The following is a 21,327-nucleotide window of genomic DNA, read 5'->3' on the forward strand; positions in this document are numbered from 1 at the left end:
ATAGCTTCAAAAATTAAGGTCGTACAGCAATAAATGTATTGCACTGAACAGAGATCGCATACCAATTAAAAAAAAAAGACGAATATTGGAGAAAACGGTTGTAAGAAAAAGGTAATTAACATGTTCTATTATTAAAACAGCAAATAAAGCCGTTATGAAAAAATGTCATGCAATAAGTAGAATTCTAATTGTATGTTCGAACTTGTAGATTAGTCTTGATTTCAATCAGTGAGATCAAAACCAAATGTTGCAGAATGAACTTATTTGGATGTGTACGGAAAGCTTGTATGTGCAAACTCTACAAAAGAACAAAATACAAATACACAGAGAACGGAAACTTGTTGGTTGCCGTATAGCGCAGGTAAGAAAATAGGGAATTAACTTAAGTTTAGGAAATTTGATGCATGTTTTATTTCAGGAATGTAAAAAGGTTACTTGTTGTTCAACCATAAAGATTAAAACATGCACTGTCCACATGAACGCAGTCACACATAATGCTTACATGGGGTATAGGGCAGCCTATATGGGGGAGAAGTACACCTATATTAGTAGCCTATATAGATTTATATATAGCTATACGAAACGCTGGGAGTTGTTGTCTTACTGTTGAAAAATAGAACCCACTTTCTGAAATTTATAGTATGTAACAATGTTATTTTCACTCAGACAGCACTAATAACATTATCCCTTAAAATGACGAGGTCACAAAATCTGGTGAACTCTATTTCATCTGCCTGTGAACCGCCAAGTCCGAAAAGTTAACAACTAATATTTAATTAAAGTGAAATTTCTATTTACGGTGAATGTAAACTTGGTGTAAAGTAATTAGTTAAATAAATAAAAGATAATGGTAATGAAATATGGTTAATCTTAAATACTTAATCAGGCAGCAGTTTAAAAATTATGGCACACATGTATACATATCTTGTATAATTTAAGAATCAACATTAGTCACTTTTTAACAAGAAAAAATCGACTGACTTGTTAAATTTAACACATAAACTGTCTTGGTATGTTTGCAGCACTAAACGAATTCTAACAATATCAAAATTCAGAAATCAATCATGTCATCAGTGCGTCAGGTAATGAAACACTACAGGCACTGGATAATGCGTCAGGTAATGAAACAACCCAAGCGTTAAAGAAAAATCTAGCGTCTAATGCTGAAGGTAATCAGGTAGCTGCTGATCATGTGTTATTTCTTGTTGGGAGGTCAGGAAATGGAAAAAGTTTCTTGCGAGACTCAATAGCTCGTATGGTTTGCTCTGAAGAACCTTTCATCTAAAGATTCCGGAATGGCTATGATAACAGGCCAGTATAATTCAGATAATACAGACTCGGTCATCACTGTGTGCGATGGCTTTAGTATCGACGACAACTATTTTTAAGTCTGTAAAATCGATCCTTTCCTTGATGCTTGTCATTGTTGTCCCCACGGTTTTACAGCTCTGCTGATTGTGCTAAAAATATGGAGTTCGTTTTACCAAACAAGATAAAGACGCGATATCTTTAATTAAATATTTGTTAAGCGAGGACTCTGTCAGAAATTATGGTATTATTGTTTTCACATATGGTGATAACTTATTTAGATCATGAAGATGATGACATCCATACCAACTTTATTGCCTGGTGTAGAGAACAAAGGGGAGATATTCAAGCTCTGTTTCAAGAAGTTGATAACCGGTTTGTGATTTTTAATAATAGAACTCAAGACGAAAGTAAAGTTAAAAAACAGTGGGAGTTATTTTATGAAAATGCAAAACGAACTAGATCAAAAGGATTTTATAGTTATGAACAGTGTTGTGAAAATCTGCTACAGCGGTCAGAGATGATCGTTAAGCAACTTGAGACAACGGAGTATCAAGACGTGTTTGATTCAAAATGTAAGGATGCTTTTACAGTTTTAACCTTATTGATGAACTTATCTCAAACATCTTTGTTAAAAGATGAAGAAAACGTAAATAAGTTTACCGAAACAGCCACATCTTTTTTAGAAAAAACTTTTGGATTACATAAAAGTATGTGGGAAAATCAGCAACAGCAAGCACAAAATAATAGACAACCCAATCGCTGGACAAACGCCATGCAGAAATTTCCAAAAATAAACTTTCGCTTCTTGAAACACAATAGTCAGGGGCTAGTAAACACGAATGCCATCCCGAAAGTCTCTAGTTCAAATCCACATCTTGAGAGAGAAAGTAAAGGCGCCTGGGCATAGTACTGACCACACTATCTCTTTATAAAACAAGGTCACGAAAACAGGTTAAATCTACTTCATTTGTCCTATGGACCGTCATGTTTAGTTAGAAAGACAAAGCAATTAAAAATGTACAAACTCATGACCTTACGACCCGTTAGTAGTATATTAGGTCCCTTTTGATTATTATGGGTGAGCAGGAGCAGGATACGGAGGCGGAGGCGGAGCAAAGGATATATACTCCCCCCATCTGAGTGAGGCGGAGAGACCCGGCGGGACAATGACAAATTGTAAAATACTCACCAACCTGGGTGAGATGGGTGAGGCGGAGGAGCCGGAGGGACAATGAGATATAGTAAAATACTCACCCACCTGGGTGAGGTGGGTGAGCAGGTGGGTGAGGTGGGTGAGCAGGTGGGTGAGGTGGGTGAGCAGGTGGGTGAGGGGGAGTAGTCAGTAGGTAAGTAGGTCAGGCGAGGGGGATGACCTTGTGACGTAATTACCACAGGTGACCTAGTTACGTAATCACCACCGGTGACCTAGTTACGTAATTTGTTTATTTGTTTCATTTTAATTAGTTTGTTTTTAATGAGTTTTTTATTTTGTTTTTAATGAGTTTTTAAATAGTTTAATTTTTAATTAGTTTGATTTTTTAATTTATTTTGTTTTTAATTTTTATTTATAAAGTTTTATTTTTTAATTTTATTTTTAATTAGTTCAATTTTTAATTAATTTGTTTGTTAATTTTTAATTTTATTTTTAATTATATTTTTTTAAGGATAGGCACCACGGATAGAGTTTTTTTTATTTAATACATTTCTGGGTGTTTAATAAGTTCATATGTTTATAGTTGTTAAACTTTAGACAAAAATGATATATAGCCGTCAATAGCAGAACTGGTTGCCATGGAAACCGCGAAAAGTTGTGAAAACTAACACCTTTTTAAAGCGCTATAACTTTGTTCCCAAAAGAGATTTTTAAAAGCGGATGAAAGATTTAATTTTCTCAAACCAAACTAAACATTCTACGTTTACTCATTGCGATAGCTCGTACTCAATTTTTAATACAAATTTTTACGTAGATTTATGTGCAAAAATTAGGGGGTGGTGTTACATAAATATCAATATTTCCTAAAGTATTGTAGTAAACTTAATGTACAAACGAAATTTTGTAGATGGTATAATGCTGAATGCACGTGGAATGTTTTAGTCTTGTATGACAAAGGGTTCCAAAGCCTTAGCGATTTGAATGTTGAATTTTGAGTAAAAATGCTAAGTTGAGAAAACGTAAAAAGAAGAACGGGAAAAGGCACTGTGCGTTTTCTCTAATAGAAAACAGAAAAAAACGTCTTGTTATATGTAGAAGAACCATTTGTCTAATAAAATGCGCTTCGATTTATGATGTAAGTTTTAGACAGATTTTTCTATGTAAGCAGGAAATATGTTTACAACAGGTAATGATTTTATGACTATTAAGTATTACACATCCTATCAATCGAGCTGTATTCTCAGAACAGCTATCATCCAACCAGATCAAGTTTTGTTTGTTAGCCGGTCTTCTCACTTCAAAACAATGTCTTTCTCTACTTAAATGGTAGCTTACACAAGTTTATTGCCTTATGATAATAGCCTACTACACAACACTGGGTTTAACGCTTGAGACTAGACACGCCCCTCCAACCCACCCCACCGCTGGATAGTGCGTGAAGAACTGATGAGCCATATGTGACCTACTTAGGTCTTTTTGCTTTATTTATATTGAATCTCCTGAGTTATGTATTTGTCCTTGGGAGAATTGTCAGTTCACTGGTACGAATCGGTCAACTGAACTCTGTCACATCAGGTGATTGTATTTTTAATCCCTGGCAGAACCTCAACCAATGGTCTTGCGACCGTGAGGATCCTTGACAGATCCTCAACCAATAGTCGTAAGACTTTTGAGTTATTTCCCCTTAATCTGAGTTGTATTTAATCTCGGGTTTTTTCATGTCTAAAGGCAGCCAGATTGACCTTTGGACCAGGAGAGTTGTGCCGGTGGTTATGTGTGCCACTTTTTCAGTATTGTTATTTTGTGACATGATTAACACCTTTTGTATAAGGTATTGGGTGGCAAGTTGTAGTATTTCTAATATTTTGTTCTGGTGTATTATTGCACCTTTTTGATTACTTCGGTGATAGTTTGACCTTTATTTGGATTTCTATTGTTGTAGAGGCAATAAGTCTCTTCTTTGTTTTATGTGGTAATTATGATGCTATTCAGTTGTGTGAAGTATTGATCTTTATTGGTGTATAATATACTGAGCCACAGCTTTGTTATATTGTGATTTTCTCAAACTGTAAGTTGGAGTTTTTGAGTTTATTTATTGTACTCTTAGAGTCTGTACATTTTGAACTTACCTAGTGTCATAATCTTGTACATTTATTAAAAAGGTATTGATAGTTTAAGTCGTGTTGAGTCTCTTCGATTTGTCGTGTTTACCCCTAGACAGCTTTAACGAGCTCACGGCAAGTTGTTGGGATTCCATTAGAGTGACTTCTATCGGTACCATACCAAACGAACCTGGGGTGTCCGCTCCCTCCGCGGCTGTCGGAGAGCGGTCCATAACACATAGATTACCAATGTTCATTCAACCGCGAATAACACATCTGTGTAGATAGGGTCCAGCACAGGGCCTAAGTGAATGCTTCTCAGCTATCCTATCAAGTATTTACGTTCGTTGCTACCACACCCTATACGGAGAGATGGGCATACACATTAACACATGTGTCGTACGTGAACGGAAAAAAAGTCACAGGAAAAAAAACACAGAAAAAAAGTCACAGTTTTTGCTAGGAAAAAAGTCACAGGAAAAAAGTCACAGTGGAAAAATTTTATCGAAAAAAAAGTCACAGAAATAAAGTCACAGAAAAAAAGTCACTAAAATCGTTTAAGAAATATTTTTATTAATTTGTTAAAAATTGTAAAATTGTGTATATTTATTGTTGTGGGTTGTATTTTTTGATAGCATAAATTATTTATAGACGTTAAAAGCATTATGATTTATAACAATTGTAAGTTAAAATACTCTAAGATAATTAACACAACAATCTCAACATTTGTTATGTATATAGTTAAATACGCGGAAGAAAAGTTAATTATAAAAGAAATTTATGCACATTTTGCCGTAGGCTATTCTTTGGTCGGCCTCTCCTCAGTAGGCATTGTCCGAACATATTTTGTGTTGTTGACGTTATGCGTCATCGACAGCCTTTGAACCTTGTCGGCTTTCTGTTTTGATCCTAAGTTTTGTTATGTAATGAGCGTGATAAATGTGGGCAGTAAAGGTGGTTGAACTAATCATAACTATTGTTGCCGTGATTTGAGGGCAGCAAGTCAGATAAACTTACCATTTCACTGTAATTTAATATTGGTATTTTAAAAAAACACGATGAAAAACATGGACTTTGGAGCATTCTATTAAATGCTACTAATCTTAAGTTTAAAATAATTACAATCTACATACTTTATAATAAATAATTTTAGATGAATTATAAAAATTCCTTTGCGTATACAGCCTAGACTCATTACATCACATTTAATTAATCCTAAGTTAATTTGCACTATCTAAATATTTAATACATAAAAGTAGTAACAAATATCATGCAAATATATATTTGTGACTTTTTTTCCTGTGACTTTTTTTCCTGTGACTTTTTTTCCTGTGACTTTTTTCTGTGTTGTTTTTCCTGTGTTTTTTTTCCTGTGAATTTTTTTCCTACAATCGTGTCGTATACAGTTCGGTGTAAAGCCTGATGAACGCGTTCAAGCCTATCACAACATACCGTAACAAGATTATAAACCAGCCGTTGCTTGAATGGCGAGAAGGGAATGAAGGGGTAAAGGGGATGGGCAGTACATTCTTCAAACTGACAGACATGTCCATGACACATTGTTTCAGCTTAGTATAAAGCGTACGAAACAGTGTTTAATATTGTTCTAGTGATAATCAACAGTACATTTCTAGGCAAAGTTCAATTATTAAACTTAATGTTGTTGTATAACTTTAAAACAACAAATAGAAGAGAATATGCAAATAAGTAAACAAACGAAGACAGGCGATGATTTCATTTATCTAGAAACAAGATGGCTGTCTAGCACAAGTGGTTAGTTGCAACCTATCGTGAATTATTTTTAATTACTGTACTATAGTATGATTGGTCAAGCGTATCAATGAATCTCTTCCCATTCACAATGTGTACGTGCATACCTTTATTTGGGGTTTGATAAAAAATTTTACTTTGTAGAATACAACTTCTATCCCACTTATTTTTAGAAGAAAAGAAAAGGTCACTACACAGTGGCAGAACTAAAAGAAAAGGGCCACCCCTTTATATATATATATATATATATGGTGACAGGACAAATGATCTCAGGACAAATGATCTCAGACAAAATATCTCAGACAAAATATCTCAAGGACAAATGATCTCAAGACAAATGATCTCAGGACAAATGATCTCAAGGACAAATGATCTCACGGACAAAAGATACCAGGACAAAATATATCAAGACAAATGATACCACGGACAATTGATCTCAGACAAAATATCTCAGACAAAATATCTCACACCTAAATTTTAATAGTGTATTGGGTGATTTTAATTGATCTGATTTTTTGTTGTTGACTGTCTTATGGTTTTGTTTACTATGTTTAATATTGTTTATATGCCTAGGCCTATATAATAATTGTAAGCAATGTTTGCCGTATAAATGTGTCATATTGCACTAAAGATTTTAAGGTTAGTATTAGTAATATAGTATTCCAAGATTAAAGAAATAATTTCGAAAGATAGCGTAGGTGTGCTTGACAAACGTGAGACAATCCTACAACGTCAGGTGGACGAAACTAGATCAAAGGGAATGAAATAACAATAAAGACACACCTTCGTATTAAGGTGGCCGCCCGCTTTGATAGCAGAGACATACCTTAAGGGAAAGACATCCGCCCTCCATGGACAATACGACTTGTATCTAAAGTGTATTGTTATGCGTCGGTCACACCTTAGTGATCAGGTGACCAATGCTTATTTAAACGACAGCGGTCATCGCGGAGCTAAGTATGTCGTAGTGTGCATCAAACAAATCAGTATTAATGGTGATTGCTTTGCTATGGTCTCTTTCGTTACCTCGCAGAAAGGTTTTAGGACATTAGTTTCTGCTGAATTTATGTTTGCCATAAGCAGGCAAAGAGATTTGGAAATGTGAAATTAGGACATGTCGAGCAAGAGCTCACACAATAGATGATCACATAGTATTGGAGAGGTGTGATCATATTAATGTACCTGCCAGCAAAGAAACTTAAACGTTATGTTTGTGCTGATGATGCAATAAAAACAATAGTTTAACGTTACGAACCTTCAGACCCATTCACATTTTGAAAGATATTTCGCGTGTTATGAACCTTAATGTTGTGTAACTGCCGTTTCTTTGTTTTATACATTATTATTTATTAAACCTTTCAGGATAAAACAGTAAGTTTGTTTTAATTTTTACTTTTTCAAATCAAATGCTACTACAATTGCTCAATACACCTTTTGTGGTTTGTTAGGTTTCACTAATTCATTTTATTCACAATTATTATACGTAAACAAAGTAAACAAAATCATATTAACGGTCAATAAAAAGGTTCAACTAAAATCATCGTAAATACTATTAAAATTTCGCTGTGAGATATTTTGTCTGAGATATTTTGTCTGAGATCATTTGTCCATGATATCATTTGTCCTGATATATTTTGTCCTGGTATCTTTTGTCCGTGAGATCATTTGTCCTTGAGATCATTTGTCCTGAGATCATTTGTCCTGAGATCATTTGTCCGTGAGATATTTTGTCTGAGATATTTTGTCTGAGATCATTTGTCCTGAGATCATTTGTCATGGAACCATATATATATATATATATATATATATATATATATATATATATATATATATATATATATATATATATATATATATATATATATAAAGAAAATAGGATACTCATTTCTGGCCTGATCGGGTTTTGAAAAAAAATACCTTTTTTTCCAATTAAAACAAATCATAACAACATGTCTTGTGTGTAAAGACTTCAGTCTGTTTGAAAACCTCTAGACTCTCTAGTAAGATTTAGATTACCAAGTCAGTATGAAGTATGTGTTGAGTATAGTCTCAGTGTAGATATAATGACAACAATGTTTACACAAATATCAGTCAATGACAGCATCAAACTATTTTTTTTTTAATTTTCTATTGGAGCAGATCTAGAAGCTTCGAAATATATAACTACAGCATGTGACGTGTAGAAATATTTTAAAATGATTAGAATTCCATTTTTGTTTCTAACTATCTCATTTAAATTAGCCTTACAGGTGCATTAGACATAAACAAATGGACTTTGTTGTAAAGTTTACAATCCATGACAACCTGGCGCAAACATCGGCATCACAAAATGCGCTGTTTAACAACAACTTAAACATCAAAAGACAACAACGATTAAAATAACAACAGAAGAAAAACAGTTTCTTTTACCATTTAATGTCGGTTAGTGTAAACATTTTGTATACAAAAACAAACAGTATAAATATGACATTTGATAGGTAGGTTACATTTCATTTACAGGTATTATCCAGCTTATAGATCTAGGTAGAATCTACATGACAACAATTTGCCGACAAAAAGTATAAGCAAATTATTTAAAACTTATGAAACAAAAAAAACCTCTAAAATCCATCAAAGTACATGTGAATTAATTTGGTTCAATGGATTAAATTAATCAAAACATTTGTTTTAATCATCTAAACGTAATAAAATGTTGGTAGGACATGTATGTCTTAACACAATCTGTTTAATGACGGGAAAGGTTCCGCCATTATGTTTGTTTACATTGTGTAGACAAGGGGAAAGAACTAAAAGTTACATCCTTACCAATCCTCCCCACTATAATTTCCTTTAGAGTTTGATCCACTGTGGCGATGGCCATACGACCACCCTTGAGATCCCGGCCTGTAGACAGGCGCTCCACTGGAGCCTGGACATGTACATGTTGTGTACCAGTACCTGGTCCAGGGGATAACATCAACATCATCAACCCTCTCATGTTTGTGTGTCCATTGTCCTACAGAGATCTGTTTAGGACAGCCATGAGGATGTGACACTATAACGGTCAACTTGTCCACATCAACAAATCTCCTGTATTTGTCCTCTACTTCCCTACATAGATCATCAAATCGCCAACACATCTTGTCCAGTTCTTCAATCAACTTTAAGTCACATGTCACATAACTCACACCAGTCTCCCTCAATGTTTGCCCCACCCCACAACTCCCAGCCATCAAGACTGACCCCTGGACTTTTATTGTCATCAAAACCTAAAACACACCTGGTCTGTCTCGCCTCACTGGCATCAAACACGACGTGTGTGGCTGTCACCATATGAACCTCCCCCCACATTTTGCTGGGTGTGGCAGAGACTTGACACTTGGCACAACGACAAGCTCCGTCCCACTGTGTGTACTTGATCACATCACACACCCTCCCTGTCCCTAACCTCATCATGTGACTTCCTCTGTCATTATAACATGGATAAGGAACTTGAGTGCCTGGGTAAAACTCTGGTCTCTCTAGACTGGTGAATTTAGTCTTTACCTGGACAGTTAGGGCTGCCAAAGCTTTGACTGTCTCAGACATGAGGTCGTCGTCATGGTAACGTGAGGGGAGACAATTTGTGTTGAAATCTTTTAAAGGTATAAAACCTTTGTGACCTGGATTCTTCTTACAGCCAGTAACATGTTTGTGTAGATCAGCTTCTCCTCCATAGCACATCTCAGCTTCATGATTTCCTACAGGAACAAATTATTTAAATTGACTAAAATAGCTTTAAAAATGATATACAATTCTTTAAATTTAATTAATTAGCTATGCTTTTGTTAAACTAGCACAAATGTATAATTATGTATATTAGATTTAGCTTATGTTTATTGTTTCTTACCTGGACAAAACACATAACTGTGTCTGACTTTGTTGGGGTTTTCACAGCATGCTAAATCTTAAAAAGAAATTAAGAATCTATATGTGGTTTTCTTACAAAACAAGGGAAACATATTCTTCTAAAAGGTTTAAAACAGATAAATACTTCTATACTATAAACGTCACATATTATTTTAATACAAATATATTACGTTCATGCTAGCACAGATTTACATGCACTACATCTAATTTCAAAACTATTAGTATGTCAGTTTTCCTTACTTACAGAAAGATATAATAACACAAACCCATTAAAATGAACAAAAATCATTATACTTTTTTCTGATAATCTAACATTAAAGGATACCTCTACCTGTTGACATAAAACTATAACATAACATAATTGTATTGCTAGATTAGCACACTTTTATAGAAGATTTATTAATTCTCCCTTAAATTACTGAGCAGATACTTAATTTTTGTATAATAAAGTTGTTCATTACCTGTAAATGTAGAGGTTTTTGCCTTTTTGTTGGAATTTTCCATGGCAAGTGTCTGTAGATATTTAAAGTGTTCTATTAAAAGCCTGCCATTGGTTTGTAAGATTTACCAAAAATGTAGGCCTACACAGTTTTCTGTTTGAAAAGATGTTTACAGTACAAATACACACAGCTGTCACAACTGATCTTTGAGATCTGAAATCATACACAGGAGTGTAAAATGTAACTGTTTTATTTCAAGAAACAAAAAATATGAGATATAGAAAACTACATACATTTTAAAAAACAAACTAACAAGTAATAACCAATATTTTAAGAACTAAATTCAATTTAAAATACTTACTGTGCAAGCATGTCAGCTTGGTATGGCTATAATTTCACTTGAATATAAAACCTCTCATCAGGAGGGAAAACCATTTTAATGAACACAAACAGCTGCCAAAACTGGATGATCTGAAATTTAACAGTTAAGAATAATGCTATGTAAATAATTCACAAAAAAAGGTAAAGCACCAAAATAATACTTCAACTGGGTGAAATAAGGAGACTAATTATTATAGTATCACAACTGCATATCTATGTGACTTACATAACTGCAGTAAATTATAATGAAGCAGCCTAAATCCTAATTCTAGTGTTTCAATTTCATAGTTGATAATATATAGTAGACAATTGTAAATAGACAGGGCAAAAGAAGTGAGTATGCTGACAGTGACATGCATACATCAAAATCTATATATATAAAGCAAAGTGGTCAAATTTGGCACGATGGTGCCTTCGGGCAATATAACACGAGGGCGGGTGACGGTTTGCCGAAAAGTCTACGGAGAGGGGGTCAAAACTGACCTCGACTGACCGGCGCCTTATATGGGCTATATTACGAAAAAAAATTTCCTCCGACGACCCCCCTTGATATTTTGTGAGGTGGTAGGAGAACGCCTTGGGGTGTCACAAAAAACTCGCGATGTCCGGGAAAAATCGGGAAATGGGTCAAAACTGACCAGTCGTATTTCCCTATATAATCTTTGTATTTTATGGGAAAAACAGAGGGTCATTTCAAAACGGATTTTAGGGCACTTACCCTCTTTACATCTGGCTAATTTTTGGCATGTTTATAGGTAAATGGCTTGACCTTAGGGCAGACCTGTCGGTCTCACTCAAAACCCTCGACGAGGGCTAAAAAGTGACCGCGAGTGAAATTCTCTTTATATGAGCTCTATTACGAAAAAAAATTTCCTCCGACGACCCCCCTTGATATTTTGTGAGGTGGTAGGTGAACGCCTTAGAGTGTCACAAAAAACTCGGCATATCTGGGAAAACTTCGTAAAGGGGTCAAAACTGACCAGTTGTATTTCCCTATATAATCTTTGTATTTTATGGGAAAAACAGAGGGTCATTTCAACGCGGATTTTAGGGTACTTAAACTCAGTAGATCTGGCTAATTTTTTGCATACACCTCTATAGATGAATGGGCCGTATGGAAAAACTGTTGTTTAGCATCAAGGCCCTCTTCGAGGGCTAAAAATGACTGCGAGTGAAATTCTCATTATACTAGATTTTGTCATTTGGTCTAAGAGCAGGGGAGGTAACTTTTTAATGTAACAATTTTTTAATATTTTGTATACTCTTTTTAAGAAAAAAAACAAAAATCATAAAGTATAGCATTGTTTTAAATGGATATTTTGTTATAAATTAAGTTTTATATTGTATTGAAATTGTAAAAATAATTGCAAAAGTAAGTTAATATAATATTTGATTGATAATTTTTATGAGAGCCCTTTCAGTTCTAATAACCTTGCGAGTAATAAGTTTGCGAATATTCCATCAATTTATGGGTACAATATAGTACCCCACTGTATAAATTTAGGCCCTAAGCATTAACATAACAGCCAATCAACTATTAATTAATCATTCAATTTCTCAACTTTTTTGAAAACCTAAGCGAAGCTAGGCAGTATGCCTAGTATAGTCTATATGTCTATTCTTTTTCAAAAGTAGCCCTACTGATTGACAAAATCATCATATAGCAATTTAGTTTTAAAGGTACTTAAACAATTGTAGGGCTTTTGTTTAAATGTATCTTGTAGATCTATATTTACAATTTATTGTATTAAAGAACTTTCAAATGTTACTATGGTTTATTATTTAGAGCACTCTTTTATGTCTCATGCTTTTCTTAGGAATAGAAATATCATATTAGATAGAAAAACAAGCCAAGAAACTGTAACAACAAAATTCACCAGCATATAAAGTATTTTGAGTGTGTGTCTAAATTAAGAATGCAAAATAGGTGCAGTGTTATGATGCATGTTCTGAGTGTAGATCGGTGCGATTGAATATTGGTGCGAAAGGTATGTTGAACGTATGGAATGATGACGTGTATAGTGCGACAGTGACAATTTTGTGTAGAGACTGGTTGCTGGGAAGTGTGTGTGAGGCAGTTTTCTCTTGATAGTCGTGACGAAAAGATGTACGTGAGTCAAGTATGATAATAAATCTAAGAACACGAAATCTGCGTTCATCTCATTGATTGGTCGTCACTTGTATTGTCTCGGTGAGCAAGTGCATGAAGCCTGTCTGTGGATACAACCCCTCTACATGATAGTGTAACGTAATGTAGTGGTATGGAATCGAATCAAGTGAAACCCTCTCACTAAGCGTAACATGCAGGGTATTGGAAAAATAAGATATGAGTTACGATTGTTATATTTTCCTACTTAGTACTAGTGGACTTACATTCTGATTTATTTATAGCCTAGCCCTATACCCATAACACAAAACATATAGTCTTAGACATCTAGACCTAAAGACATAATACGCATTAGTAAGTTGAAAGATGTGTATTTATACTGAGGCTATTCATAATTTATAGGGTATTGCAGGTATTGTAATCCTATTCACATAAAATCTAGATCTAGATCTAGTAAAATACTTAACTTTAAGGTAAAATACTCAGTCAACTAAATTACTAGAACTAGACTCGCTATTAACTATTAATAATTATCAAAATTTAGATCTAGATTTAGATAATAATATTAGGCCTATCTATACTATTTTCTAAATAGTATCTAAACTAGATCTACACTGAGACTATACTCAACATATACTTCATACTAACTTGGTAATCTAAATCTTACTAGAGAGTCTAGATCTACTAACTTAGTAGGATCTAGATCTAGTCTAGTTAAAGTAGTTAGATCTAGATCTAGATCTAGATCTAGATTTTTAGTAGATCGAGATCTAGGTCTGGGTCTAGAATAAAGTTTAGGCTAGAATCTTAATCTAGATCTAGATTAGATCTATTGAGTAAGATATAGATTACCAAGTCAGTATGAAATAGATCTAGAATCTAGATCTAGATTAGATATCTAGATCTAGAATCTATGTGTTAAGTATAATCTCCTTAACGGCGGTTTAGTAGGCCCTACAGCCATCTACACACTACTAAACAGCTGACCAACAAGGTCTAGATCTATATAACTAGAACCTAGAAATGTAGTTACAAGGTAGATTCTTAATCGATTTACATTTTACATCTAACCATCTAGGTAATTAACTAATATATTACTGGTACGTCCTACGCCAAGTAGGCCTACCGGTCTGCTAATGAAATGACACGAAATGATCGTCTGCTGTAAAACTGGTTTAACTTTTGAAGTATCGAAACCATAATTTATCAGTTAACATGCCATTTAGGCCTTAAGTTACAGAAATAAGGCTATTTTACGGCGATTAATTAAAAAAAAACGCTTAAAATTCTGCATATTTAAAACACAGCATCTTTCTTTTAAATTTCAACATTTTGTAGAGCTATAATGTGTATTTCGGTAATAGTAGAACGTTTAATTATTTTGAATATGGATATGGTCCACATTGGCATACATAAATACTAGATCTAAATAGTCCCATTTTCTGTGACTTTCTACCTAATTATTTTTTACATCCTGCAGCAAAACTGATCAACAGAACCATCATTTTATGTAGGAGGTCACTCGTTGTAATTGCAAATCGGTTGGCAACATTAAAAAGCTTTCCCTTTCAAACCTGACGGTCTATGGGGCAAGTGAAGTATAGTTCACTTGTTTCTGTGACCTTAGCACAGAGGCGTAGCGAGGGGGGGGGGGGCGGGGGGGACATATGTCCCCGGGCGCCTACCTTAAGGGGGCGCCAAATTGAAAGTTTGAGGGGGGGGGGTGCAAATGAAAAGTTCGAGGGGGGGGGGGTGCAAATCGAAAGTTTGAGGGGGGGGGTGCAAATGAAAAGTTCAAGGGGGGTGGAAATCGAAAGTTTGAGGGGGGGTGCAAATGAAAAGTTTGAGAGGGGGTGCAAATCGAAAGTTTGTCCCCGGGCGCCGGGAGGGGTCGCTACGCCTCTGCCTTAGCAATATTACGACATAATTAATAAGTGATTATATTTTAATGTGTTCGAAAACGTTTCATATGTAGACCTTATTAATTTTTTCTTGGTAAATTCAATTTGATTATTTCCGTTAATTTGAAAACTATTGTGTCTATGGAGAAACAAAAACCATGGGTGTTTTAAATAATGCATAAATTATTTAATAATATTTTACTTCAGATCGATTATAAAACCCCACTTGGCCAATAAAATCTATTTGCATTTCTTCGTTTTTAACCATGCCACCTGACATATTATCTTTCATATTTCAAAACGTCACAACACCACATCTTCTCCACATCTTCTCCACACCAACAACACACACCCTGCCTCTTTCCCTTGGCAATGCTTGACATTAAGCTCGACTCCTCCCAAAAAAAAAAAAAATTTACATAACATAGCCGTATTGAAATTATCAAAAAGGTTCAGTTCAGTTAATGGCAAACCATGAACAAAACTGAGTTACAAAATGTTTTTATAAAAGCAGATCCACGGCTTCATCAAATAAAGTAATACAATTTGGTAGCAACATATCTATAGTAGCACTGACCTTTGACAACTTTTTGTAAAGTTATACAGAATTTCACTCTAAAACAAGTCCCTTAATCCCAGCTCCCCCATATTGTATAACAAGCCTACACTGTTCCCGTTTAACGAAACGTGGTTGGGGGGGGGGGGGGGGGAGGTCAATACGATGTGTATAAGTTACTCAAATGTCCTTAATTATGTTACGTTATTTAATCATCTACATACGAATAATATATAGGCCTTCATCTTTACTATAATTTACTGATACATATGTATATATATATATATATATATATATATATATATATATATATATATATATATATATATATATATATACATATGTATATATATATATATATACATATTGATGTTATTGTTTCTAGTAGTTAAAAAAAAACCTTCTTTAATAAACTGGCGTTAGGACGTCCTTATCTACTTTAATAACCACACACACTTTAAATCCCCCCTTGAAACTACACTTCTTTCCGCAAAAAAAAAAAAAAAAAAAAAAAACATTTATAAACAAGTAGTTACATTTTTCACACAGTTTAGCTGACTACAGGCAACTGCTAGCTAAACATTAAGACTATATGTTAATATGTTAATATGTTAATTACGTACGATATATGCCAATATATGGATGTTAGATTGATAATTTGTGTTTGATATAACTTAATAAGAATAAATCGAAGCATATTTCAGTTTATCTTATTCAATGTGGCCTAATTATTTTGAAGTTAAGAACTAATTTTTTAAAAATAAAACTTATTAAATTAATATAACTAGAAAGAGATATAATAATTACATACAGCCAGCAAAAGTTCCTTTAGGCCTATGTTGATTCAAAATGGCGATCGTTCACAGAGTGCTATTATTAGTATCACGAAAGTTTGTTAATCTGTGGTTTTCCCGAACTTATATATTATGTCTAAATCGTATGATAAATAACTTCTTATATTACCTGTTCCCGATAAGTTCCAATGTCTTTATTTTTTTCTTTGCGTATTCATTTTTGTTCGTCAGTGTGAAAATGTATGTGTATAGGGAGAAACATAAACACATGTGATATTTTTAGAACAAGTAAGAGTCCTGTAATAAGATGTTTTCCCGATTGACAAGCCTATACTGTTAGCGTTTAACTAGGGGGGGGGGGGGTGAGGGAGGGATTCACAGAGAGGATGGGAAGGCAAACAGAAAAACGTTTAGAGTGTGTGGTGAGGGGGGGGGGGTGCTGAATATAAACTTTATTTTAATATATATTCAGTTTCAATAACATTTTCTTTCGTCCCGTATTTTGACTCATTGTTATGAAGCAAAATATTAAATCTGCTGTTTTTTATGCCGATTTAAAAAGTTTTTAAAAAATGTATCAATGTTGAATTCCGTGTGTGCAGATAGGTCGAAGTTTCATGATGTGCGTTCATTTTTTTTTACTTAGTCAATATAAAATGTATATGATCGACTCATATTATTTCAATCGGAAAAATGTTAGACGTAAGTAACTAGTATATTCTAAAATTGGCGTGACTTAACTGTATCTGAAAAAAAAGTGACCATCTGGACGCCTCATCTATTACGGTTAGCTACAATAACAGCTACACATAGCAAAACAATAGTTAACAAAAACTTGGTCCATAGTATTATGGCAAATATTTTCTGTGCATGTTTGATTTAATGAACAAGTAAAACTTTTCAGACGACTTGTTTGAAACTAATCATTAGATTTAAAATGTTCCAAAGCAATTAAGTTTTAAAGACTTTGCGTAAAAGCAGTTTAATTCACATAAAATCCTTAGCTAATCATCCCGTTATACAATCTCTACTTGTCTTTCTATTGACCAAAATTCGACACTAAAAGTATTAAAAAAACAAAATATGCTGCCCTAAAAGGTTAGAAAGAAGTAATTTGCTTATTCTAAAACAAATTATCCGCCTATTTAAAACGCTATTCAAAATTACTATTAAAAAATCACCTCTAAAGTGTTAAAGTTAAGCTATTTTGCATTGTAATTGTTGTTTGGTTCATGAACTTAACAAGAGAAGTTTTCAAAAGTTGCCGTGTCATAGGTAAGTTTTTCTGGCCTCTGTCTTAGTGATCGGGTAGTTTATTATTCAAAATCTCAGACAGCGCACCCCTTACCCAATGTATCAATAATCATTACCCTTTTTTGCATTTTACATCACATAGTGCAGGAATCTTGAGAATATAGTATAGTCAAGCCTGAATTCTCGACACCTATTCCTTATGAGATCATTTCTTAAACTATTTATTAAAGAAGTCTGTTAAAAAAAAGAATACAATATAAAAAAATATCATTAGGTTAACATCATACAACAATTTAGATAAAGCTGTATTTATCTTGCGTGAAACTTAATAAAGAAGTAAGATACAGTACACGTGCCAAATTATACGTGTAGAAACTGAATTACATAAAGTGAACAAAAACTTTTGCTACATAGAAAATTGTAATTAAAAGATTTTCGTTGGTGTAGAACATAGAATAGAATTTTTTATATATATATATATATATATATATATATATATATATATATATATATATATATATATATATATATATACATAATGAAATAAACCTGAACATAATCTACTAGATCGTTGGATTATTGCTCAATGAAAATCCAAGCACCCAAAACAAAACAGGACATTACTATAGCTTGGAAACAGAAGTGTCGCAAGAGTAGCCTAAAGGAATCCTAATTTGGTAATTAGATGGGCCCCATCTCTGTTTTATTTAGGAATTTTCTTTCTTAGATAGGTGGCCGTCCCCAGATTACAAGCCTCATGTGCCCGGTGGGTTAGAACTGAGTTGGTTAAATGTAAACAAACCAGGCGCTATATGTCTTAGATCCCAGTTGAGGGTTGAGAGAGCCACATCTTAACGTTTTAGTGAGGTAGATCATCTCGACGACCCAGAAAACACGAGTGTAATAGTGAGATATAATATCTCGACGACCCAGATGTAATAATGAGGTAGATCATCTCGATGACCCAGATGTAATAATGAGGTAGATCATCTCAAAGGCACGAATGTAATATCATCTCGACGTCCGACCGGGTATTAGGGTCGTAGCCGGGCGCTCTCAGACGCCATCGGTTACACTACCGCAAGGGCGCCGGGTCCGTCCTGTGGTTGGTGTAGTCTAAATAATATAGGGCGCTCTATAATACTAATGTATACACCTTAGTACTGATAGGGAAGCCTGTACGCTTCAGGTCATACAACTGTCGGGGTACCGATTGACGCTACTGATTCGGTTTAGTTATAGAATTTAGTTTCCCATCGTGTCCTTACTGTACGACAATCTCCGACATAGAGCTCGCGTTAAATCTCGAGATAATATTTTTTGCTACTAGGCCTACTATACACTTCAGCAAGAATATTTCACACCATCACACGCAAATTTTTTATTGTCGTGCGAATGTACTTGTTCTAAACTTGTGTGGAGTTAATCCATGTTAACAGCATTTTAGTATCAAAGTTTTAAATTGAAAACATTTTCCTATATTGTTATGTTAATCAGAAAAAAATAGCACTGTAAAGTTTAATATTTATTTTTACCTTGTTTATTATATTTAAAAAATAAAACTTCTAAATTATTTTAGAATTTTTTTTATTACCTGTAATTTATTATAGCAAACTATATATTTCTTCAAACATTTACAGTACAATTAGTGCATACTTTATTTATTTAATTTGTGAAGCAATTCAAACATATAAATTATCTAGAGACTTGAAAATTCAAGTCGAAAAAAAACTAAAATACATATTATTAGGTAAACAGTATACAAACACAATTTAGATAAACTTGTATCTACCTAATAGCGTTTTAGGTTAATGAAGAAGTGAGAGACAGAATAAAAATAAATATATACTTGTAGAAACGTGGAATGTTTTGGAATTGCATAAAATATATGTATCTTTAAAATTTTTATACGTTTTTCGATATCTCACTTATTTTCTTAAATCTTTAAAAATGTTTTAACACAATGAAAAGAGAGCTATAAGCTTGTGTTTGTCTAATTAAAATCTAGAGTTTTTATATTATAATGTTATGTAGCATTTTTCTTCTAATTCTGTAGTTTTGTAAATAATTTTGTTTTAAATGCACAAGGTTCGAATTAAGGGATGATTTTATTTCAAGAATCAGGATCCTGTATAATTTAACGGAATTAGCACAAACGCTGCAATAAAAGTGTTTTTTTTTAAATCTGGGCATTAATCATTTTAAACCATTACAGTATTTTTATATATCGGCTGCAATGAAATAATTAGTTTTCAAGATTCAGTTTTTTGATTGGGTTAAAACATTACGGTATAAGCACAAAGAATGCAACAAAAGAAGTGGTGATGCTGTGTTTACGTAGCTACATAACGACATCAATCGTCGCTGCTATTTCGTTGAAATTGTGCCTTAACAATGAATGAAGTGATCGATAAAAAGTTGTTTTAATATGTGCTAACTGTTATTGCGCGTAAACGGCTGCTTTAACATAAAACTAACAGCTGTTAAAAACCGTGTTTCCAACATCACCGCTCTACCCTCGTAAAACCACAAATTTCAAAGTTATTTTTAAACCTGCCGATGAGAATCAAGGGAAAAACAACACATGTCATCAGCTAACACACGAACTGGACATAAGTGATTTGACATGTTTTCCAGTTTGAGTACATTCCTAAATAGAATGTGATTGACACATGGCCAGTGTTAATCAAAAGATTTCAGCAGAATGGCCAGCATTTTGCAAACCTCTCTTAATACACCAGAGACACAAAACAACATCATCAATATGACAAGCAATATGCTACTGAAATTCACAAACAAATGCAAATAGTAAAGGAAAAACCACACGTTATCATGTACAGAGACAACTAGAATAAACAGTTCAGCTCTATGCTTGGTGGTCACCGACAGGCCAGAGCATCCAGTCGTGCTGCAAGAGACAGAAACCATGCTCAAGCTGCCCGCTACGTGTCTGACCACCCAAAACAAAATTACACACATATTCTGGCCAGTATAAAATTTAAAGACATTGAAATTAAAACACTGGGTATGTGAACAAAGCAAACATTTATTGAAGAACTGCCAAACGACGACCGGAGCAACCCTGTGTCAGAAACAGAAATATATATATATATATATATTTATATATATATATATATATATATATATATATATATATATATATATATATATATATATATATATATATATATATATATAAAGAGATGTATAGGTGGATATTGGTAATCAATAAATGAATCTGTAAAAGCTAATTAACGAGTTTATTGACAATACACAATATTAAAGTTTTTGTTTCGTTAAAAAAACTCGATATTGTTTTCAAAACAGTGATTGTTATATGTTATATTAAAAAAAAAAAAGAATGGAGTTTTAAAATACAACATAAAATAATGTTTAATAATATTTTAAAACTGTTTATTTATTTTACATAACTGATTTTAGTTTTATTGTTTCGCATTTTGTACGTATGTTAATGAAGTGCCATATAAACGGAAATGTCAAAAATAAAATAAAATCGGGAAAACCTCATATTCCCGGACTTGACGTTGTACTAAAAATAACACTTTCTGAGGAATCGCCATTCCATTTCAATATAGCCCTATACGAACTGTTGCTGAAGGTATGTGCTTTCTATTTCTCTACCTAGTTGATTTGATTTTTTACTTTAATA

At 33.6% G+C, this 21,327-nt stretch overlaps 2 protein-coding genes across 3 annotated transcripts in view; one reads left to right on the forward strand and one right to left on the reverse strand.

The window, feature by feature from the left end:
* Window positions 1–21,327, forward strand: part of LOC131938139 (uncharacterized) — a 312,258-nt gene that overhangs the window by 12,081 nt on the left and 278,850 nt on the right. The window lies entirely within an intron of this gene.
* Window positions 8,776–16,473, reverse strand: LOC131938146 (uncharacterized). Its single transcript, XM_059296063.1, has 5 exons — window positions 16,421–16,473; window positions 11,026–11,135; window positions 10,686–10,877; window positions 10,205–10,261; window positions 8,776–10,055 (listed from the first exon to the last, which is right to left on the reverse strand). The coding sequence occupies exons 3-5, from the start codon at window positions 10,726–10,728 to the stop codon at window positions 9,484–9,486; spliced, it is 672 nt and encodes a 223-aa protein (XP_059152046.1). The 5' UTR covers window positions 10,729–10,877; window positions 11,026–11,135; window positions 16,421–16,473; the 3' UTR covers window positions 8,776–9,483.

This window comes from Physella acuta, unplaced genomic scaffold (assembly GCF_028476545.2).
Source record: "Physella acuta isolate Inbredline_101_S28 unplaced genomic scaffold, ASM2847654v3 ptg000235l, whole genome shotgun sequence".
Taxonomy (NCBI): domain Eukaryota; kingdom Metazoa; phylum Mollusca; class Gastropoda; family Physidae; genus Physella; species Physella acuta.

Coding starts and splice junctions, on each gene's coding strand:
- LOC131938146 (XM_059296063.1), bottom strand. CDS start 10,728: ATGGAAAATTCCAACAAAAAGGCAAAAACCTCTACATTTACAG. Junction 10,262..10,685: donor AAAAACCTCTACATTTACAG/GTAATGAACAAC, acceptor TTTCTTTTTAAG/ATTTAGCATGCTGTGAAAAC. Junction 10,056..10,204: donor CAGTTATGTGTTTTGTCCAG/GTAAGAAACAAT, acceptor TTGTTCCTGTAG/GAAATCATGAAGCTGAGATG.